The 25,117-nt window shown below is 40.0% G+C and overlaps 1 protein-coding gene across 1 annotated transcript in view; it reads left to right on the top strand.

Moving 5' to 3' along the window:
* The window catches only part of col28a2a (collagen, type XXVIII, alpha 2a), a gene marked incomplete at its 3' end in the record, with an annotated part of 142,147 nt that extends 117,359 nt beyond the window's left edge, over nt 1-24,788 (top strand). The window contains 11 exon segments of the mRNA XM_084314357.1: nt 3,857-3,925; nt 4,702-4,770; nt 5,553-5,633; nt 7,098-7,133; nt 7,237-7,273; nt 7,820-8,154; nt 9,392-9,614; nt 10,184-10,497; nt 14,515-14,689; nt 16,146-16,340; nt 24,766-24,788. Of these exon segments, the coding sequence (XP_084170483.1) occupies nt 3,857-3,925; nt 4,702-4,770; nt 5,553-5,633; nt 7,098-7,133; nt 7,237-7,273; nt 7,820-8,154; nt 9,392-9,614; nt 10,184-10,497; nt 14,515-14,689; nt 16,146-16,340; nt 24,766-24,788 (1,557 nt within the window).
* Nucleotides 24,789-25,117: the final 329 nt, after the last annotated feature.

Here is a 25,117-nt window from a genome sequence, read left to right as displayed (position 1 = left end):
TCTAATTAATTACAGGATTTGTAATTAATTAATCTAATTAATCGCATTTTAATCGCATAACCATTTTATGCCTTAAATTCTATATTCTATAATCATATTTCCAATTGCATGTGTCCAGATGGCAGAATTCAGTACTGTATCTAGTCCAAAACCTTCTGTTTAATCATCTTCCATCTATTAATTTGCTTAGATTTTTCAGGTCTGGTCAATTTGAGCATGGTGTTATTCACAGTCAAAGATAAAAAATCATTTATTGATATTCTCATTTGGTTCATTACAATTGACTCAAAATAAAATGTTAATTCAATCAATCACCGCGCAGATTGATTGATTGAATGAAAATGTTATTAACAGATTGCAGAATGGGTACAATACAGTATGGCTCAATACACACAATTGTTAAGGGCATGCAGACCAGAGAAAGACTTTCGTCTTCTTTACATCAGGGTCCCCCATTTTCAATTCATAATGAATTGTAAGTAAGGGTGCAACTTGCACCGTGCAATCCATTCTTCGTAGATCTAGCCCAGTATTTCTGACACTGGGAATACATTCCCTGAGATTCATAGATGTCCCTAGAATCAGATACCAAGAACATGCAAATGGACCATATTAAAAAAAAGTCTGTAAATGTGTATTCTACATTATCATGGAATGAATGAGATACAAACAAAAATTATATAAAAAAAAGAAAATTGTAATAAATTTTGAGTTAATTTTCATAACGCGATAATTTGCTGTGTAATTAATTAATCTAATTAACGCGATAAACTGACAGCCCTAGTCTATTTATCAGCATTCCTCATCACTACTATACATATTTCTAGCATTTCCTTGTGCAAATTAGTTACATTTTGCATAATTTTTCTTAATCAAAACTCATGGTAAGACGATTGCACTAAATTGGACTATGTATTTCTAATTCATTTTGGCAAACCTTCTTATAAAAACACCAAAATGCTAGAAATATTTGGTGGCACTGTTATTTATCTGTCCCATTGATGATTTTAACATTTCTTACCAAAAAGCCTTCATAATTCTGAAAATCACACCAAATGATATGCCGTCACGCCATATGATGAATCACACCACACAACAACCCGTAATGCAAAAACATGTATTTAATAAATTTAACAAACAACCAAAAACATATGAATTATATCATGGGTTCAAATTAAGAAAAACTGTTATAAAATGTTATAAACAGTGTGTCACAAAATACATCATATAGCACTTGGGTTCTGAACAACTGAAGAACCTGAAGAAACATATTAATTAAATGTCCAACCGTTGCAATCAATTGTACTAATCTTTGAAATTTCTTTTTAATTAATTTTTTTATTCAAGACATACAATAAATTTCGTCGAACATAACAGTTGAATCATTTTGAAAAACTGTTTTATAATAGTGTCTCACAAAAGACATTACTAGCACTTGGGTTCTTAACAACTGAAGAACCTGAAGAAACATCGTCCAACTGTATTAATTCCAAGGTGCTGTCTCATTTGAATATTTTCTTATCAATTCTAATAATCATTGAACATTTATTTCTTTTGTAATTCAAGGCAATTTAGTTGAACAGTGACTGAACAACAAGCCTCAATTATGTATTGCCGGCTCAGTACTGATTGAACAGAAGCCAGTCGTAGTTGGCAAGCATGGCAAACCGACTGTATTGCTGGGGTTGTGTGATTTTACTCAGTATTTATTTTTGGTGGTAGAAAATGCAGTCGGGCCTCCTTGGCCACACAAAAGCATTATGCCTCCCAAGCTGCTCCAGACAATTCACCTTCAGCTCATCCTCATCTATTTCCATTATCTGCCCCACATATGGCCTTTCTCCATACTTCACTATTACAAATAGCCCCTCGACATACTTTTCATCATCATCACCATCTTCGTCAATGAGATATGACTGAACTTAAATTATGACGGGACCTTTGCTTGATGGGTCAGGTGGCACCTCAGCAGGAGAGCTACTTGACTCGGCACAGGGCACATCCGATGTGTTGTGGTCAAACTCAAGTTGAGTTGGCTGGTAGCAATCTGTTTTCTCAGACCCCATGTCAAATCTTCACCTTTTTCATCCAAGTGTGTGCGCGTGCATGCGTGTTTACACTATGAGATTTCTAGATATACTGGGCTTTTCTACCTGTGTACAGCACATGTTGTACAACTACAGTAATATATTTTATACGTTTAATACGTTTAATGTACATTGGAATACTGACAAAGCCATACTTGATCATTTACTGTACAACTGGGTTAGGACATTTGTAGGGGCCAGTTTCAAATTGCAGTCTCCCGTAGGTGTTATTTGAGAGTGTTTTTGAAAGTGGGTAGTGATTCACATTCCTTTACAGCTTTGGGTAGGGCGTTCCACATTGATGTGGCATAATTGCGAAACGTGTTTAGTCCCTTGTTTGAGCCGAATCTGGGTTTAACATGATTTGTGGAGCTCCCTCTGGTGTTGTGATCGTGGTATTCACTGACCTTTGGGAAGTATTTTGACATGTACATGGGTACCTTGGTCGTGTAGTGTATCTTGTAGACCAGGCCCATTGCAAGTTGCTGTACTCTGTCGTCTACTCTAAGCCATCCTAGGTTGTCAAAGTGGGCAGGGGTGAGGTGGGTTCTAGGAGTCAGGTCAAGCAGTAGTCTGACTAGTTTGTTTTGAGATGTTTGTAATTTGTTTTTTAGTGCCTTTGAGGTGCTTTGGTACCATGAGGTGCAAGCATAGTCGTAGTACCCTTGAATGAGTGCTCCTGCCAGAGTCTTCAGGGTATTCTTGTTTACCAGAGAGGAGATCCGGTACAATAATCGAGTTTGTTGGTTGACTTTTTTTTATTACATTGGATGCCATTTTGTCACAGGAAAGATTAGCCTCTAGGATGGAACCCAGGTAGGTAATTTCATCTTTCCTTGTGACAATATTGTCACCCACTGTAACTGAGAAGCCGTCGGTCTTGCTGAGTTTGTTATTTGAACCAAAGAGAATGGACTCTGTTTTGCCCATGTGTAATGATAGTTTGTTATCGGCGAGCCATATGCAGATTTTACCTAGTTCCGAGCTGAGGGCTTTTTCAACCTGTAACTTGTTCTTGTCAGAGACCAGCAGGGCTGAGTCGTCCGCAAACAGGAACAAGTTGCAGTCACAAGCTGACGACATGTCATTTGCATAAATTAGGAACAGTAGCGGTCCTAGTATGCTTCCTTGTGGAACACCACAGCTCACTGTGAGGGGGGGGGGGGGGGGGTAGGGTACCGTTTACCTCCACCATCTGTTCTCTCCCCTCCAGGTAGGATTGTATCCAGCTCACTGATTAGCTTGTCAATCAGAATGGTGTGATTGACAGTGTCGAAGGCCTTTTGTAGGTCCAGCATGACCATGCCGCAGTATTTGCCCGCGTCCACCTCTTGTTTGATGTTGTCGTTCAAATAGAGAAGGCATGTGTCAGTGGAGTGGGATGTTCTGAAGCCAGATTGGAATTCGTAGATTAGATTTTTTTCCGCCAGGTACTTTTCGACCTGTTCGTATACAATTTTTTCCATGACTTTCGAGATGGAGGTAAGAATAGAAACAGGGTGGTAGTTGCCTGGGTCTAATTTGCTGCCCTTTTTGTGCAGAGGGGTCACTCTCGCAATTTTGAAGTCCTTGTTTTATGGAGAGGTTTATTATGTGTGTGATGATGACTGGGGTGATGGCTAGCTCGCTTGTTTGATTATCTCGCGTTCTCGCTATTAAGTAAAAACAAAACGTTAACCTGGAAGCTCAGACGTTTCAAGCATCAACGATGTGATACAACAGCAGTCAGTCTGACTCTTTCTAATGCTTCTGATATCATTTGTTTTAAGGGTAACATCGGAAGGCCGGGACCATCGGGTGCATCTGGACCTCCAGGAGAAGGGTTTCAAGGTCCTAAGGTAAGAGCCTTCTTATTCTTACCTTAACATCTTACAGAGGGCACCTTTAAGGGCAGTAGTATTGACCATTCAAGCTCTTCGTAAGGCCTGAGAGTTAATAGATTTTATCTGAACCATGTGTCTTTCGACGCACGTGGCTCAGGAGGTACATTGGTAATCAGGAGGTTCCCGCTCCTTGAGCGAGACACTTAACCCCTACACTGCTTCCCGATGAGCAGGTCGGCACCTCGCATGGTCTCCTCCGCCATCGGTGTGTGAATGTGTGAGTGAATGAGTGAATGTGAGGAACAAATTGTAAAGCGCTTTCGATATAAGCTGCTATATAGGGCGGCTGGGTAGCGCAGTGGACTTAGCGCTCGCCTACCACCGCAGAGACTCTTGGATTGAATCCAGCTGTCAGCGGTACCTCCGGCTTGGTCAGTCGTCCCTACTAACACAATTGGCAGTGTTAGCGGGTGGGAAGCCGGTGGGGTGTGTGTCCTTGTCGTTGTAAACTGCGACTCCTACTGGTCGGTCGGGGCGCCTGTTGAGCAGGAAGGGGTGAAAAGAAGCGGCTGGCGGAGGAGGCATGTGGTAGTTCTACACGCTCCCCAGGCCGACAGTGGGGCAATGCGCGCCAGGACCAGGAACGGAATTGGCATAAAGACTAAATTGGGATGGGTGAAAAATACAGAAAGCCCAAAAATAAATAGAATAAATTTTTTTTTTTTAAAGTGCTATATAAATGCACCATTTACCGTTTACCATGTGATTTAGTCAAAACGTTCTCATTTCAGGGTGAGCCGGGGTCTCTGGGTGTGACCGGCCCCAGGGGGCCAGCAGGAGACGGGTTCCCAGGAGACAAGGTAAAAGCATCCCGTCCGTCCCGTTCTGACACCGGCTGTTGATGTGTTTCAAGTTTCAAGTTCAAGTTTGTTTTCTATATGTCACAACAAAATACAAAAAACTTTACATGAAATCCTTATTTCTGAAAGAGCCCCTGAGAGTGTGCTACATACAGTAAAAAAGAAAGTAAGTAAAAGAAAAAGTATTTAAGAAGTAAGTAAAAGTAAGTAAAGTCAATATACATACAATATACAACACAGAGTAAAATGAGTAACAGTGAGGTACAAATGAGATGGGGTACAAAACTTAGGGTAGGGTGCAAATGAGGTATGGATGTAGTGCAAATATCTAGATAAATATAAAGTGTGTTAAAGTGTCTAAAATGAGTAAAGTGAGTGGTAGGTGAGTGACAAACATTACTGTATTTGCAAATCTGATATGTCATAAATGTATAGATGTAGCAGTACTGTCTATCTGTATGTCATGTATGTCATAATGTTATGATGAATTGAAAATGGGGGACCCTGATGTAAACAAGACGAAAGTCTTTCTCTGGTCTGCACCCCCTTAACAATTGTATGTATTGAGCTGTACTGTACTGTACCCATTCTGCAATCTGTTAATAAACTTTTCAATCAATCAATTCAATCAATCAGTATGTTTAAAGTGAGTGTCTACATGTGGATGTGTGTGAGTGTAGATGGCGCCATCTTGTGTAGATGGTGGGTTGTTACATAGTGTCATTGACTCGTGTGATGGACTCGTCTCTGACCTCAGACTCCTGCTCTCCTCTCGTTTCCAGGGCGACCGCGGCGTGACGGGCGAGAGGGGCTTCAGGGGAACCAAAGGAGACCTGGGAGATACGGGGGTTCCTGGTGAATGGGTGAGCAAATCAGACGTCGTTTTTTTCTTGACTCTTAATAATAATAACTTTATCTGTATAGCACCTTTCATTCAGGGGATTGCAGTTCAAAGACATGAAATCTGTGTAAAACAAGCAGCAAGAGCAAAGCATAAAGTGGGATAAAATTATGCAGATATATTTTTTTTTATTTGATTTGATTTGATTTGATTTGATATATTAATCAAATCATATCAGAACCTCACGTTCCAATAGGCTTCTTGGAATTTCTGTTACAAAACATGATGACGGTCATAGTATGCACCCAGTGGATAGATAGAAATAAAAAGTAAAAATAAGTAAAATAATAGCAAGGGTAAAAATGTGCAGTCATATAAAATCACAGTTTTTCACGTTAGGATCTAACATCCCAACAGGCCACTTTGTTTATGGTCTAATGAGATTTCTGTAGCGATTGGCTACAGAAATTGAGCGTGAGATGGATGGCGTGAGGCCGTTGTAGCGTCCAAGTGCTTCTGGAGTTAAACTACATGCTGCCCTACACTGTAATCATCATAGTGATCATAACTACCTACCTCATACTATAGTCTACCCATATAACTCTGTATGATGGCATGTACCACATTTATATATCCATCTGTCTGAACCTGAACATACCTGCATATAATCCTTCTATATACCATACACTTGCATATAACCCATACAACTCTGTATGATAGCATGTACAATAATGCTGTATATACCGTGTATATATATATATATATATTTATATGTACAGCGTGTATATATATATACATTACACAGTATATATATATACTATATATTAGGGATGTCCGATATTATCGGCCTACCGATATTATCGGCCGATATCGGCATTAAAATGTGATATCGGAAAATATCGGTATCGGTTTTCAAAAAAATATATATATATATATTTTTTTACATTTCTATAACCTTTATTTACCCAGGCAAGCAAGTAAGAACAAATTCTGATTTTATTTATTGTCAAAAGTATGCATAATGTTGTGTTAATTCCACAACAAGAGATATGTAATGTTAATTACCTGAAATTATTAAATTTTTGGGGGGGAAATCCTGCATATATCGGTATTGGTTGATATCGGTATCGGAAATTAAGAGTTGGACAATATCGGTATATCGGTATCGGTAAAAAAGACAATATCGAGCATCCCTACTATATATATATCTGTCTGAATATACCTGCATACAGTATAATCCTTCGATCTACCTACTTGTACATCTGCATATAACCCATATAACTATAACTATAACTATATACCGTATACAGTATATATATTTTTTTATATAGATATGCCATTTGGTATTTCACCTTCTGATGATGCCGTGACATAAATGTGCAGATCTATAGCTTCAGTTCCCATTGCAAGACAGCGATTATACATCCATATTATATTCAAATACTTTTATATAAATAATGTTTTTTCCCCCCCCAACAATCTCCAGGGAAGGTCAGGACTGAAAGGGGAAGCGGGCCTAACCGTGAGTAAATAAATACAGTAAACTAAATGTTAATATACCCCACGCTTGCATGAACATACGACTCATAGCTGCCATACTGATCACACACCCTTGTCTTTTACAGAGAGAAGACATCATCAAGCTGATCAAAGAGATCTGTGGTAAGTCTGCAACAACATTGCAATAGCAAAAGAAAATGTAAAACAAGAAGCATGGGCAAAGGTTTAGTTTCAAAGATGCATTCCTCTGGGCAGCTGGGTAGCGTAGTGGTCTAAGCACTCTCCTACCACCGCAGAGACTCTGGGTTCGAATCCAGCTGTCAGCGGTACCTCCAGCTTGGTCAGTCGTCCCTACGAACACAATTGGCAGTGTTAGCGGGTGGGAAGCCTGGTCGTTGCAAACCGCAAACCTACTGGTCTGTCGGGGCACCTGTTCAGCAGAGAGGGGATCTGGGCGAGATGGCGCCCAGATCTGCACGCGTTACGTTCCCCCAGTGAAACTCCTCGCTGTCAGGTGAAAAGAAGCGGCTAGCGACTCCACATGTATCGGAGGAGGCATGTGATAGTCAACACCCTCCCCAGACCGACAGTGGGGCAGTATGTGGTAGTCTACATGCACAACTGATTTTTTTTTTATCTACAAAGGGGGGGCACGGGCGAAGGTTTTGTTTCAAAGATGTTTTAAAGACGCATCCCTTTTGTTTTCAGGGTGCGGCATCAAGTGCAAGGAGAGGCCGATGGAGCTTGTGTTCGTCATCGACAGCTCGGAGAGCGTGGGACCCGACAACTACGAGATCATCAAGGACTTCGTGACGCGGCTGGTGGACCGCTTCACGGTGGGACGCAACGCCACCAGGATCGGCCTGGTCGTCTACAGCCTGGACGTGCAGGTGGAGTTCAACCTGGTGCGCTACATGAGCAAGCAGGACGTCAAGCAGGCCATCAGGAAGATGCCCTACATGGGCGAGGGGACCTACACGGGCACCGCCATCCGCAAGACCACGCAGGACGCCTTCTTCGGCGCCCGCATCGGAGTCAGGAAGGTACAGTACTATATACCTCAGTGTTTCCCATTAATTACATAGACTGTGGCGGCCATAGTTTTATAATAAAAAAAATAATTATAAAAAAAAGAAATACAATTATTTTTTTATTTTTTTTTTTTTTTATATAAAGTTTGCCAATAGGGATGTATCAGTAGTATTGGCAGTGGTAGTAGTCGTAATAGTAATCCAGTATATATTTTAATTTTCTAAAAAATAAACCAGTTCAACACAGGTAACCACTTTTGCTTCATTTCTTTGATGGCTCAAATGTATGCTCTAGTCCAGTGGTTCCCAAACCTCTCCTCGAGACACCCCAGCCGTTCCATGTATTTGTTAAATTCCACCACCACACCTGATTCAACTAATAAAAGGCTAGTTAAGTTGAATCAGGTGTGCTGGTGGTGGAATTTAACAAATACATTGAACGGCTGGGGTGCTTCGAGGAGAGGATTGGGAAGCACTAGTCTAGTCGATTTTGTGTTTTGAGCACAAAGTTCATCATAGATCTAGCCTCTTTATTTTGCTCTCAAAGTCCACCAGATTGATGCATTTAACTTTAAAATGTACAAAAACTAAAGAAGTTACAGGGGTCCATGCCCCCGGACCCCCCTAGAGGGGTCGAGGTTCACCCACCACAGTCTCACAAAATCCTGTGGGAAACACTGTACCTGTATGTCATGTATGTCCCTATGCCATAAATGTCATGATGTCATGTATGCTGCGTATATCATAAATGTCACTATGAATTGAAAATGGGGGACCCTGATGTAAACGAGACGAACGTCTTTCTCTGGTCTGCATCCCCTTAACAATTGTGTGTATTGAGCTGTACTGTATTGTACCCATTCTGCAATCTGTTAACCTACAGTTGAGTTGTTTTTTTGTGGAGGACATCTTCAGTTTTGCAGGATTTTTGGAGAAAGCATGGCACTTGAGACAAAACACACTATATCCTATATAATTGTATATGAATTCCTCTTGTTTCTTTGTTTACATACATTGCTTACAGCTTGTGTTATATTACGTTTTATTGTATTTTTTTTTTTTTTTGTGGCCATCTTGGTCTATATGTCATAATTTGTCAAGTAATTTGTCAAGTATACTATTATATACTTATTGTTTATGTGTCTTGTAAGCCCATATGGGCTGGGCATACACCTGTATGTAAGACACGAAAAATAAAAAATAAACATCAAATCAAATCAAAATCAAATCATTCATTCATTCATTCAAGGTGGCGATCGTCATCACGGACGGACAGATGGACAAGCGGGAGCCCGTCAAGCTGGACATCGCCGTGCGCGAGGCCCACGCCGCCAACATCGAGATGTACGCCCTGGGGATCGTCAACTCCTCCGACCCCACGCAGGCCGAGTTCCTGCGGGAGCTCAACCTGATCGCCTCGGACCCCGACAGCGAACATATGTATCTTATCGACGACTTCAATACTTTGCCAGGTGATGGATCAGAATCAGACTCAGAATCAGAAAGGTCTTTATTGCCAAGGAGTTTACACATACAAGGAATTTGATTCTGTCATTTGGTGCGACGCTAACCGACCGACAATTACGGTAGAATAAAATAAAAGGTAGAATGAGATAAATGGAATATAAACTAAATTAAAATAGAAGTACAATAGAATAGAATAGAATTATGAAATAAAAATAGGCCAGGGCTGTACAATTGTGCACAATGTAGTCGAGTATATACACTAATTAGAATAATAATAGTTGTGCAATTGCAACTGTTCTTCTTGATGAGGCTCACTGCAGAGGGGTAGAAGCTGTTCTTGTTGATGAGGCTCACTGCAGAGGGGTAGCAGATGTTCTTGTTGATGAGGCTCACTGCGGGGAAGCTGTTCTTGTTGATGAGGCTCACTGCAGAGGAGGCTGTTCTTGTTGATGAGGCTCACATCTGATTACATTTGACCTCCCTAATCACGCTACTAAAAAAGAACACTACTTATTATTATGAAGTCTCTGAAATTGAGAACATTTCTAAAATGTAAATCTTTATTTTTTTCCAGCACTGGAGTCCAAACTTGTCAGCCAGTTCTGTGAAGATGAAAACGGCGCCCCTGTCTACACTCGCACCATGAACGGCTATGGGAACGGGAACGGCTATGGGAACGGGAATGGGAACGGGAACGCTGAAGGCAGCCATGGATATAACGGGAATAACGGCTACGGCAATAATGGGTTTGGAAACAATGGATTTGGCAACAATGGTTACGTGACCCTGGAAGAGGAGAATCTGAGACGCGCCAACAGCCAGAGTCACATCCGAGGGCGAGGAGATACCTACGATCTGCCCATCAACGCTGGGCCCCTCCCACCCCAGGTACGGGCCAATCACAAACCTCCTCCTGCAAACATCCATCACATAATCATTTAGAGCATGGCTCCATCCGGCCCCTTGAATCGTTGCAAGTCACAATTTTCTTTATTACCATGATAATACAATTCAATTCGGGAAATTCATGGTCCGATAAACAGGGGTGTAAAAAGTACCCAGAAATTATACTTAAGTGAAAGTATGGGTACCGTCTCAAAATCGTACTCAAGTAAAAGTCAGAGTATCTGGCTAAAAACACACTTGAGTACAAGTCAAAAAGTTTCTACTTTTAAATGTACTTAAGTACTAAAAAGTAAAAGTTTTAACTTTTTTTCTGACTGTCTATTCTTCTGATAGCAGGTGTTTAATCAAAGAACCCCGCTTTCTAGTCTTGCACAAGGACCAATCAGCATGGGTATGGGCGGGTTCCTTTTCCATTGATGGGGATTTGATTGGCTGTTTTTAAATAAAGAGCGGCCGCAGGATTAATAACGTTAGTTTGGCCGCGTCTATGCCAAATACAACGCAGTTCGGTTTCCGGGTTCCTCTGATTGGCCACTAAGCCCACGTGACCGCGGCTAGCACGCCCCCCTTATCGCCCGCTGCCGCGCTGTGAAGCGGAAGAGCCAGCGAGGCGACGCGAGGCGGTGGTTTTAGCAGCAGCGGCCGTCTTCTTCCGAGGCGGCTCGTTCTTATTAATCCCTAATGTCATGTATGTTGTGTATGTCATAAATGTTGATATGAATTGAAAATGGGGGACCCTGATGTAAACAAGACGAAAGTCTTTCTCTGGTCTGCATCCCCTTAAAGGGGAACTATCTTATAAATGGCCTTTTTCAGTGTTTAGCATTGTTTCCTAGCTATGTGGACTTATATTAATATGATCTATGTCTCTAATTCTCATATTGGCGCATTCTTCCAATTCTCCTCTCACAATATTCACCCTCACTGAACTGAGTCATCTGAAAATGTGCTGATTTGTGATGTCAGAGAGACACCGCTGCATGATAATCAGCTGAGTTTCCACACAATTCCCACAGTGGTTGTAGCCCAGGCTCAAAACAGCTTAAGATCTTGAGGTAGAAAAATGCTGTTTTTGAGGACTTGATTAGAAATACAAAACAATGAATTAAAAAAAAAAAAAATTACAGAGGTGTTCCATAAACCCACAGGAATTGTGTAAAAGTGCCCAAATAGTGAAAGAAATAGTAAAATAGTTCCCCTTTAACAATTGTGTGTATTGCGCCGTACTGTATTGTACCATTCTGCAATCTGTTAAATAAAGTTTTCATTCATTCATTAATTTCTCCCCCACTACTCCCAAAAGTAACACTAAATAGATAAAGTACAACAACGCCAGACTCAAGAAACTGTGTTCCCTTTGGCGCAATACACACAATTGTTAAGGGGATGCAGACCAGAGAAAGACGTTTGTCTTGTTTACATCAGGGTCCCCCATTTTCAATTCATATCGACATTTATGACATACACAACATACATGACAGCTTTGGCTGTTTGTACGATGAAACAAAGAACTTCTAAGATATACATTAACTTGGATTTCAGTGATATTCAGCGGTTATGTCAGTGTTCTTAAAAGCTTGTAGTTGTACATGTCATAAAAAAACAAACTTGCATCATTTGGGTATTTCTGAATGTTTTGGCATATGAGTCTATATAGGATGCATTTTTGTGTAATTGTTTGATCATAATACAGGACTAAGGAACATGGTATTTTTTTATTTCAAATTATATATATAGGACTATGTATAAAGAAACCATTTCTTCTTTCAGAAAGGCTAATATAAAGCTAATGTTTTGTGTAATTGTTATACTCATTGAGGACCATTACATTTGTAGTATTAATCGTAGAATCATATCATATCAGTACCTTCAATAAAGAGTAGATCTGACTACTTTACTGAATTAACAATTACTGTGAATATCTCCAAACCACGCTCACAAACATTGAGTAACAATACCTTGGATGATGTAACTGATATGGATATTAGTTGCGCTACTGGATACAAAGACGCTGGTACCCTTGACAGTTAAAAAAAATCACTTTATTCATTCCAGATGTAGCTTATTTTTCCTATCATATTGTACTGAACAAAGATTAGCAACACATTTTCTTGCGGTGAATTCCTGCCTGAACATTCAAGACATGCTGTATTGCGTGGGGCTTTTAGAGAGGAAGATCCGTAGGACATCACAACGTCGATTCCTGAACGCAACCTCTTTGATATAGCTAGAGGAGAGATTACACCCATGCAGCCTCGAGTGTCGTGTGCAGTGTAAACAAACATTGTTTATGAGAACACATCCAATGGGAACACAGTTTCTTGAGTCTGGCGTTGTTGTACTTTATCTATTTAGTGTTACTTTTGGGAGTAGTGGGGGAGAAATGAATGAATGAAAATTGTTAAGGGGATGCAGACCAGAGAAAGACTTTCGTCTTGTTTACATCAGAGTCCCCCATTTTCAATTCATATCGACATTTATGACATACACAACATACATGACATTAGGGATTAATAAGAACGAGCCGCCTCGGAAGAAGACGGCCGCTGCTGCTGAAACCACCGCCTCGCGTCGCCTCGCGTCGCCTCGCTGGCTCTTCTGCTTCACTAAGCCGCGGTCACGTGGGCTTAGTGGCCAATCAGAGGAACCCGGAAACCGAACTGCGTTGTATTTGGCATAGACGCAGTTTGGCCAGAGAAACAAATATACGAATTAAAATAGTTGGACCTGTGAGATTTGTACTTTGTACTTTGTAGGTCTGCATTTTAAATGTAAGGAGTAAAAAGTATGTTTTTTTTCTTTTTCTGAAATGTAATTGAGTAAAAGTACAAGTATACAAACCTAATAATACTTGAGTAAAGTACAAATCCCCAAAAACAGAACTTAAGTATTGTAACGAAGTACAAGTACTTTACACTCCTGCCGATAAATCACCAGGACTGAATTTGAAGGGGGGGGAATGCAGAAGTGGGCGTGGCTTACACCAAATGGAGGGGCTGGATCCAGCCAATGAGGAGCCCACATACTGTGCGGTGCACCGTTAATTCAGTCAGTGATTCTGGAGAGAGATTGTTGATATTTGTTAGCATGTACCAGATTTACCTTCTCACTCCCCTCCTCCCCCCAACTACCCTTCCCCTCCCCCCGTCCTGTGCACGAGCAGGACCATCCCGAAGAACACACAGAACAACACAGATAGAACAGACAGAACAGAACACACAGAACACTCAGAACAGAACACACAGTCTATACTACTACCTACTATGCTAATATGTCTATACCACTACCTACTATGCTAATATGTCTATACTACTACCTACTATGCTAATATGTCTATACTACTACCTACTATGCTAATATGTTTATACTACTACCTACTATGCTAATATGTATATATTACTACCTACTATGCTAATATGTCTATACTACTACCTACTATGCTAATATGTCTATACTACTACCTACTATGCTAATATGTCTATACTACTACCTACTATGCTAATATGTCTATACTACTACCTACTATGCTAATATGTATATATTACTACCTACTATGCTAATATGTCTATACTACTACCTACTATGCTAATATGTATATATTACTACCTACTATGCTAATATGTCTATACTACTACCTACTATGCTAATATGTCTATACTATTACCTACTATGCTAGGTAATAGTGTATAGTATACTACCTACTATGCTAATATGTCTATACTACTATGCACTCAATACTGTAGCACTCAAGTTCAACAGTTTGACAAACAATCTCACTGACCCTTAGCTGCCAGAGTTGTACCCTTCCTTCCTGCTGACATGTTGTACACAACTTATAAGTAAAGTCGCTTTGGACAAAAGCGTTCAGCTGAATGACTAAATGTAAATGTAGATAATGAGGTTTGAAAACATCACTTATCGGAAAGCTTGTAATATAGTTCAACGGGGGGGGGGGGGATACTCGTTTGATGTTGTTTTTGTGCTGTCGTTGCAAACCAGGAGGAAGAGGATAACGAGGGTGAAGTTCTAGACTTTGGCGCCCGGGCGGGGGGCTCCCGCGGAGGCAACACTGTGGCTGTCGTGAGGGAGAACACGTCCGCGCTGCCCGCGAGGGAGAACTCCTCTGCGTCCAGTCAGCGGCAGCTCCCTGTGGGGAGTACTGCAGCGCCGGAGGGTGAGTGAACCACTTCTCACTGTCGCCAGGATTTTTGGTATAAATGTACTATAAATGAGGCTATGAATGGCGGCTAGGTGGTGCAATGGGCAAGGCGCTCACCACCAATGCAGGAGACGCTGGGTTCGAGCCCAGCTCTCTGCATTGCTATCAGCTTGGCTGGTCGTTCATATACTAATACAATTGGCAGTATTAGGGGGTGGGAAGCTGATGGGTGGGGATCGGACGTTGTGGACAGCGACTCCTACAGGTTGGTTGGTGCGCCTGCGCAGTAGAATCAGGAAGCGACGAGGGCGGCGTGTCCCTCCCACGCAGACCCCCGACGCTGAGAGATCGCGCTGTGCAGGTGAAAAGATGCGACGGCTGCTTCTTCGAGTACCGGAGGGGACACGTGATGTAAGGCTTCGTCCACATTGCAGCCGGCTTGTGGGAGGCATGGCCTAACAGCGTTCGAGACAGGGGAGGGTAGAATTGGACGATACGAAATTGGGATGGGAGAAAAATAGAAAAATGGGAGAAAAAGTAGATAAAAAAAATCAGGCTATGAATGATATATCAACAAACCCCTCTGTAAAAAGAAGCAGGGTATAGATAGGAAGACATGTGGAAAGTATGGTGTGTGTAGGTGCTAGGGGAAATGGATATTTAATTTATTACGTGTAAGAAAAACGCATAAAAAATCATTTTTGGGAAAACGCCCTTAAAGTTCTGTATTGTAATTGTGGTTTGTATTGTCACTAGAAGCTAAATAAAAAAAAAAAATCTCTAAATAAACTCATTAAAAGTGCCTATTCATCACCTAGGCTGTGTCGCCCGGCCACATATGAAAGTGTGATTGGTGCTGTTCACACTGTGAAGAAATCTGATCTGAGTCACATATGAGCAAAGAAATCAGATGTGGGACACCTTTGTCTGCAGTGTGAACGGAGCCTAAGAATCCTCAGACCTACAAGATAAGATAAGATATTCCTTTATTGATCCCCTTGGGGAAATTCAGGCATCATAGCAGCATGGGGGAGGGGAGGTACAGGTAGTAGAAGACATACAGGTACAGGTCACAGAATTATATTACAGTGGAGAAGTAAAAAATGTAAATAGAATAAAAAGGCAGTGTAAACAATATACAATATAATTAACTCTGGACATGCACATATGGGCAACAAGGTGCAAGATGAGGGTGTGTATGCCCTCTCAGATGTGCCCTACAATTAATATAGTTAGGCCTACAATATATAATCTGAATCTAATCTAATATATAATCTAAAAAAACGAAATGCTAAAATGCTAAATATATGCAATATATAATCTAATAATCCAATCATCTAAATCTAATCTAATATATTAATCTTAAAATGCTAAATGCTAAGTATATGCCCCCCAGGACCATTTCTGTTAGGTTCCATCTTTAATTCTCTGGCATTCTCATCATGACGTATGCATGTCATCCTTCTGTCAGAGCCTCGCCCCGTCAGCCCCCGCTGTAACCTGGGCCTGGACCAGGGCTCCTGTCGAGACTACTCCATCCGCTGGTACTACGACAAACAGGCCAACGCCTGCGCACAGTTCTGGTACGGGGGCTGCGGTGGGAACGAGAACCGATACGAGACGGAGGACGAATGCAAGAAGACGTGTGTCATCCTGTCTAGAATAGGTAAGTCTCATAGATAATAGGTAAGTCTCATAGATAATAGGTAAGTCTCATAGATAATAGGTAAGTCTCATAGATAATAGGTAAGCTTTATAGATAATAGGTAAGTCTCATAGATAATAGGTAAGCCTAGTAGATAATAGGTAAGCCTCATAGATAATAGGTAAGCCTCATAGATAATAGGTAAGCCTCATAGATAATAGGTAAGTCTCATAGATAATAGGTAAGTCTCATAGATAATAGGTAAGCTTTATAGATAATAGGTAAGTCTCATAGATAATAGGTAAGCCTCATAGATAATAGGTAAGCCTCATAGATAATAGGTAAGCCTCATAGATAATAGGTAAGTCTCATAGATAATAGGTAAGTCTCATAGATAATAGGTAAGCTTTATAGATAATAGGTAAGTCTCATAGATAATAGGTAAGCCTAGTAGATAATAGGTAAGCTTTATAGATAATAGGTAAGCCTCATAGATAATAGGTAAGCCTCATAGATAATAGGTAAGTCTCATAGATAATAGGTAAGCTTTATAGATAATAGGTAAGCTTTATAGATAATAGGTAAGCCTCATAGATAATAGGTAAGCCTCATAGATAATAGGTAAGTCTCATAGATAATAGGTAAGTCTCATAGATAATAGGTAAGTCTCATAGATAATAGGTAAGTCTCATAGATAATAGGTAAGTCTCATAGATAATAGGTAAGCTTTATAGATAATAGGTAAGTCTCATAGATAATAGGTAAGCCTAGTAGATAATAGGTAAGCCTCATAGATAATAGGTAAGCCTCATAGATAATAGGTAAGCCTCATAGATAATAGGTAAGTCTCATAGATAATAGGTAAGCTTTATAGATAATAACTAAGCTTTATAGATAATAGGTAAGTCTCATAGATAATAGGTAAGCCTCATAGATAATAGGTAAGTCTCATAGATAATAGGTAAGTCTCATAGATAATAGGTAAGCTTTATAGATAATAGGTAAGTCTCATAGATAATAGGTAAGCCTAGTAGATAATAGGTAAGCCTCATAGATAATAGGTAAGCCTCATAGATAATAGGTAAGCCTCATAGATAATAGGTAAGTCTCATAGATAATAGGTAAGCCTAGTAGATAATAGGTAAGCCTCATAGATAATAGGTAAACCTCATAGATAATAGGTAAGCCTCATAGATAATAGGTAAGCCTCATAGATAATAGATAAGCCTCATAGATAATAGGTAAGCCTCATAGATAAGAGGTAAGCCTCATAGATAATAGGTAAGCCTCATAGATCATAGGTAAGCCTCATAGATAATAGGTAAGTCTCATAGATAATAGGTAAGTCTCATAGATAATAGGTAAGTCTCATAGATAATAGGTAAGTCTCATAGATAATAGGTAAGTCTCATAGATAATAGGTAAGCTTTATAGATAATAGGTAAGTCTCATAGATAATAGGTAAGCCTAGTAGATAATAGGTAAGCCTCATAGATAATAGGTAAGCCTCATAGATAATAGGTAAGCCTCATAGATAATAGGTAAGTCTCATAGATAATAGGTAAGCTTTATAGATAATAGGTAAGCTTTATAGATAATAGGTAAGCCTCATAGATAATAGGTAAGCCTCATAGATAATAGGTAAGTCTCATAGATAATAGGTAAGTCTCATAGATAATAGGTAAGCTTTATAGATAATAGGTAAGCTTTATAGATAATAGGTAAGTCTCATAGATAATAGGTAAGCCTCATAGATAATAGGTAAGTCTCATAGATAATAGGTAAGTCTCATAGATAATAGGTAAGCTTTATAGATAATAGGTAAGTCTCATAGATAATAGGTAAGCCTAGTAGATAATAGGTAAGCCTCATAGATAATAGGTAAGCCTCATAGATAATAGGTAAGCCTCATAGATAATAGGTAAGTCTCATAGATAATAGGTAAGCCTAGTAGATAATAGGTAAGCCTCATAGATAATAGGTAAGCCTCATAGATAATAGGTAAGCCTCATAGATAATAGGTAAGCCTCATAGATAATAGATAAGCCTCATAGATAATAGGTAAGCCTCATAGATAAGAGGTAAGCCTCATAGATAATAGGTAAGCATCATAGATAATAGGTAAGCCTCATAGATAATAGGTAAGTCTCATAGATAATAGGTAAGCTTTATAGATAATAGGTAAGCTTTATAGATAATAGGTAAGTCTCATAGATAATAGGTAAGCCTCATAGATAATAGGTAAGTCTCATAGATAATAGGTAAGTCTCATAGATAATAGGTAAGCCTCATATATAATAGCTAAGCCTCATAGATAATAGGTAAGCTTTATAGATAATAGGTAAGTCTCATAGATAATAGGTAAGTCTTGTAGATCATAGGTAAGTCTCATAGATAATAGGTAAGCCTCATAGATAATAGGTAAGTCTCATAGATAATAGGTAAGCCTCATAGATAATAGGTAAGCCTCATAGATAATAGGTAAGCCTCATAATAGGTAAGCCTCATAGATAATAGGGAAGCCTCATAGATAATAGGTAAGCCTCATATATAATAGGTAAGCCTCATATATAATAGGTAAGCCTCATAATAGGTAAGCCTCATAGATAATAGGTAAGTCTCATAGATAATAGGTAAGCCTCATAGATAATAGGTAAGCCTCATAGATAATAGGTAAGCTTTATAGATAATAGGTAAGTCTCATAGATAATAGGTAAGCCTAGTAGATAACAGGTAAGCATCATAGATAATAGGTAAGCCTCATAGATAATAGGTAAGCCTCATAGATAATAGGTAAGTCTCATAGATAATAGGTAAGCCTAGTAGATAATAGGTAAGCCTCATAGATAATAGGTAAGCCTCATAGATAATAGGTAAGCCTCATAGATAATAGGTAAGTCTCATAGATAAGAGGTAAGCCTCATAGATAATAGATAAGCCTCATAGATAATAGGTAAGCCTCATAGATAAGAGGTAAGCCTCATAGATAATAGGTAAGCCTCATAGATAATAGGTAAGCCTCATAGATAATAGGTAAGTCTCATAGATAATAGGTAAGCTTTATAGATAATAGGTAAGCTTTATAGATAATAGGTAAGTCTCATAGATAATAGGTAAGCCTCATAGATAATAGGTAAGCCTCATATATAATAGGTAAGCCTCATAGATAATAGGTAAGCCTCATATATAATAGGTAAGCATCATATATAATAGGTAAGTCTCATAGATAATAGGTAAGTCTTGTAGATCATAGGTAAGTCTCATAGATAATAGGTAAGCCTCATAGATAATAGGTAAGTCTCATAGATAATAGGTAAGCCTCATAGATAATAGGTAAGCCTCATAGATAATAGGTAAGCCTCATAGATAATAGGTAAGCCTCATAGATAATAGGGAAGCCTCATAGATAATAGGTAAGCCTCATAGATAATAGGTAAGTCTCATAGATAATAGGTAAGCCTCATAGATAATAGGTAAGCTTTATAGATAATAGGTAAGTCTCATAGATAATGTATGTAATGTATATATATAGTATAAACAATATAATTAACTATGAATATAAAAATATGAGGAAAAATAAACAGTGTAAACAAAGGTGCAGAATGCAGATGAGGGTCTGTATGCCCTATCGGTTATATTATACGTTACACAATAAATAGGCAATAAAGAATTTTAATCTGAATGTATACTATGAGTAAGGTGGTTAAGAGTCAGACACACTTAGGCCCCGTTTAGACGAGCGTTTTGTGAACAGAAACCGCAAAAGTCATCTTGCGGTTTCACTTTTAATTTTACGTTTTGGAGTGGAATTCTCCGTGCAGACGACGCTGTAACGACGGAGACCCGCTGTCACACGATTGGCGCATATGCCACATGACGTGCTGTGAAGACCCGCCCTACTCTGCCTCTGATTCGCAGACTGTGGATGGGGAATGTGATTGCACCAAAGCAGAGTCACTCACAGACAGTGGGTCCACTCACGGGTCTCACGCCGCGGGACAGATTCTTGTGTATTTAACCCTTTCACTGCCACACGACAGCCGGTTGTGTGATAGTAAAGGGGTAACCTTCTGTCGTGTGGCAGTGAAAGGGTTAAAAGTACTGCCAATGTAGCCTTCAGGTGATCTCCGTTGATATAAGTCAGACATACTTGCTTTGTTTACGTCTCGGCTACTGGCGCATACCTGCTACCTGTGACGTAAGCAGTACGCGCGACCAGAGCCGTGACAACCCTTTCGTCATCGTTTTAACAGATTTATACGTTTTGATAGTTTAGACGAGATCGCAAAGCTTTTGCGTTTCTAGGAATTCCACCCCGGAAGGTAGTCTCACTTTTTTGCGGTTTCACCCCGTAAAAACGCTGTTTCCGTATAAACGAAAGGCACATCAGCAAAAATATTTTTGCGGATTCACCTGCTAGTGTTTCCGTCTAAACGGGGCCTTAGTGGCCAAACATTCCTAATCATGTTAAAGTCGTGTCTCTGAACTTAATTCCTTTGTCCTCCACAGCTGGATAAAATGAGAATATGCTTGTCGCTCATCCGAAGATCTTGACCGGGAAGCCAAAGTGGAGTGGACTCTTCGAAACCTTTATGTACAATATATATACAGTCTGCTGTTATGTTATCAAACTGCAGCGTACGTTATCACCGTCAATTATACGTTTGGAAAGAAAACTATACTTACAGACATGCACGCACACACGCCCGGAAGCCGAGAGCGGCCACGTCTTTATTGATTACTTTATTGCCGTTTTCTCGTGATAACGACTTATTATTTCATTGTCTCGATATAACAAAGTCCGTTTTCTCGGAAAAACGGACTTTGTTACATCGAGATAACGAAATAATAAGTTGTTATGAGAAAACGGTAATAAAATAATAAAGATGTGGCCGTAAAGACAAGTTTGCACGCACACACACACTAATTTACACACAAACTGTAGAGCACACACACACACTCACTTACACACAAACTGTAGAGCACACACACACACTCACTTACACACACACTCACTTACACACAAACTGTAGAGTACACACAGACACACAATTTTGAAGAAACTGAAACGATGAAAAAATTTTCACACATTAAATAAATAATAAACATTAAATAAAATGCTGCATTATATAGTGCTTTTATCCAAAGCGCTTCACAATTTGTTCCTCACATGGACGGCGGAGGCAACCATGCAAGGTGGCGACCTGCTTGTCGGGAGAAATTAGATGCTTAAGTTTCTTGCTCAAGGACACTTCGACACGCTGCCCCGCGGGAATCTAACCGGGAACCTCCGGATTACCAGATGACTGCTCTACCTTCCGAGCCACTGTAATACACAATACATTACAGTTTCATCGACTTGAAATTAGTGACTATAGCTTACTCACTTGTGACATCACAATGAGATCATGTTACCTCAGAGTCCTTTTTATCGTGCAAGTGCTTCACGATGAGATATTTTGTTCAGGGTTGGCTGTGTGACAGAATGAAGTGTCAACTTGAAAAAGTTTATTCCTACATAAAAGTCATAATTCAGGTTCATCCTACATTTCCTAACTGATGCGTCTTATTATACCTCTTTGAGCCAAGTGCTTTTTACGGACACTAAATATTCCAAGTGAGACAGCCGTAGTGAAGTCTTTCATTACAGACCGTCTCTGGTCGTAGTGAAGTCTTTCATTACAGACCGTCTCTGGTCGTAGTGAAGTGTTTCATTACAGACCGTCTCTGGTCGTAGTGAAGTCTTTCATTACAGACCGTCTCTGGTCATAGTGAAGTCTTTCATTACAGACCGTCTCTTGTCGTAGTGAAGTCTTTCATTACAGACTGTCTCTGGTCGAAGTGAGACGACACCTATTGTTTACTATGTTTTGTTATATGAATTGTTGAAAAGTGAACTATGCTCTGAATATTTGCGTTTGCTTTGTCCATTTTGGACGTAGCAGGTAGCCTTAGCAGGAGGCTGTATGAATGATATCTTCGGATATCTATACTGGGAAAATGTTGTATAATTGTTGATTAATAATGCCGTCTTTTTCTCCGTGCCATATTCGATTGACTGTGGTCTACCTTTTGGCTCACGTTGCGTATGTCTGAATAATTGTGTTTGTACATTTTTATTAAAAATCTAAAAATATATATTGGTTGTCGATTTAACTTCATGTTACTTATGATGTAGTACAACAACAACAACAATCATCATCATAAACAGAACTTCTGAACTCATAAGGATCAAGGAATCTATAAAAGAAGGAAGGGTCATCACATCACCGTGAAATGCACATTGGTGCGAAGTGTGGGCACGTTCAGTTCGGCCGACGTTGAGTTGAATGGGATTGGCCGTCTCTTCGTTTTTTTCGTCATTTAAACAGGTTATTATTACCAGAATCAATGGCAATTTGTTGCTTTGTTAACTAGCTAACGTTTGATATATTGATAGATGTATATATTTCCTCAGAAAGCTGGTATATTTAGAATTTTAATACAGGCTTCAATAAGAACTGGCACCAAAGTCCTGACACCAAGCAGAGAATAGAACACTGGTATTTTGACGTGACGATGACCCTTCCTTCTTTTATAGTTTCCTTGTAAGTGTAAGTGACACCAAGACCATGAAGATGACCTGGAACCAACTGGAGGGAACGGCTCAAGACAGAGATGCCTGGAGATCGCTTGTTGACGGCCTATGCCCCAGAAGGGGTAGTAGGCGTAACTGCAAACTTGTAAGTGTAACAGAAAAAAGACAAGGAAACTATTTATTTTTATTTTTATTTATACTAACAGGAAATATTGAAAAGTCCTTTATTCTACAATTCGGTGTTGTGAACAAACACATCTACACTACGGAAATAGAGGTACCGCTGGGGAACGTAAACGGACTGAAATAGAGGTACCGCTGCGGAACGTAAACAGACTGAAATAGAGGTACCGCTGGGGAACGTAAACGGACTGAAATAGAGGTACCGCTGGGGAACGTAAACAGACGGAAATAGAGGTACCGCTGGGGAACGTAAGCGGACTGAAATAGAGGTACCGCTGCGGAACGTAAACGGACTGAAATAGAGGTACCGCTGCGGAACGTGAAGTCACAAAGGGTCTATATTCTGTTCTGATGGATCAGAACAAACCTACTCTGCGTTGTGAATTGTGTCTCTTAAAAGCCCTATGTACTTTCAAAAACCAGCTAAGTGGTTTAAAGCGACGACAAAGAGACAGCGGTTGAAAAGAGGAGTCAGAGAGGAAGTTATTGTAAGAATCCGGTTTTAATGGAATCCCAACGTTAATAACAAAAGATTTGAATGAAAAACAATGCAATGAAACCCAATCATGCCCGATACTGTGCCATCGACCGTGGGTTCCAGACTAAAATTCACTTAAATTAAAAGAATCTCTCTCGGCTCCTCCTCGTTGTCCGTTGGTTCGCTGGTGCTCGTCTCAACGCGTCGTCGTCCTTCCGTCCAGTAGGGGAAAAGCAAGCTTCTGGTCGTGTTGTTTCTTGTTGTGTTTCTCTCTGTCTCTGAACCGCTCACTTTAAAGACTAACTCCTCCCCCAGCATTACGTCAGGAAGGGCGGACCTTTTTATGAGAGAGAGAGCTTCCAATTGGAGGACCAGTGTGGCGGCCGTTTGTAGCCCACCTACACTTCTGATTGGGTGAAACTAGGTAGCAGCCTTTGTAGCTTATCTACCCGGATATGTCCTTATTAAGGCATATCGTATAAGGCATATGTTGGCTTTTAATAGCCTGACTGTGTATTGCTGTTAGAAGATTCTTCTGTTTTTGCTCATAGTTAAACTATATATTTCTGAAGTTTAGTTTGCCCGCTAGGCAGAAATGTGTCTAAACAAGGGTTTCTTTATTGATAGTTTTAAGATTAACAAGACTATCCTTGAGGGTAAATGTGTGTCATTTTCTGAGTCCTATCACTAAGTATTTATCCTTTTTTGCTTGCTTAGAAAGGAACAAAGACGCTTCCATATTTCTTGGTAAAATATAAAAGCTTCACTGTTTAGCTCTTGTCCAGTTTCCCAGATCCAATGTACAATTTAACTACATCTCTAGCATAAGAGTCCTATGGTCCAAGTGTTTGTGAGACTAGTTTGTAAGCCACCTGGCCACCGTCTGTTTGAGGTGTTTGTCTCCCCCACCATAGAGAGAGGGGGGTAGGTGGTGATCTTGGGGTATTTCCACTCCGCCTGGCGGGTGTTTCTTCCTGTTCCTGATTGTTCTATTGAGACTGTTTCACTATAGCCGGCTATAAATCAACATCATATCTATTCAGAATCTATTTTTAACTTGCCAGCAGGATCTTGGGACCTTTGATATGCTAAATGACTCTGTCCCCCGGCCTAGGCTGTGTTTAGTATTGCAGAGAGACTGCCTGAGTATCGTCCTTTTACAACTCTGTGCTAATCCAACCTGTGTCCCCTCCACCCCTCCTCTCCAGGGGGGGTTGGAGACACCGCTTGAATCAGAAATGTGTGATGCACTGTTACCATGTTCAGCAATGACTCTGTAGCGGACGGCAGCCCTGTACATTTATACATTTTGCTTGGGAAAATCCACCACAGTTCCCCGGTTTGGGGATTCTATATCCCCAATATTCTTGTTAGTATTTTCTCAATCAAACTTTTCGTACATTGTACAAATACCTTAACCTTTTAACTGTTTAGCCAAATCACATAAAAACCAAAAATGTAAAGAATCCTCTAACGCACAGTTCATTTTTGTTAGTGCCAATGCTTTCAACACCCTCGTTAGTTCACTCACACAATTAACGATTATCGGTTAGTTGAAGT

Source organism: Notolepis coatsorum (assembly GCF_963971535.1).
Source record: "Notolepis coatsorum genome assembly, chromosome: 5".
In the NCBI taxonomy this organism is placed as follows: Eukaryota; Metazoa; Chordata; class Actinopteri; order Aulopiformes; family Paralepididae; genus Notolepis; species Notolepis coatsorum.
The sequence above is the reverse complement of the archived record's forward strand: the minus strand, read 5'-3'. Positions and strand labels throughout refer to the sequence as shown.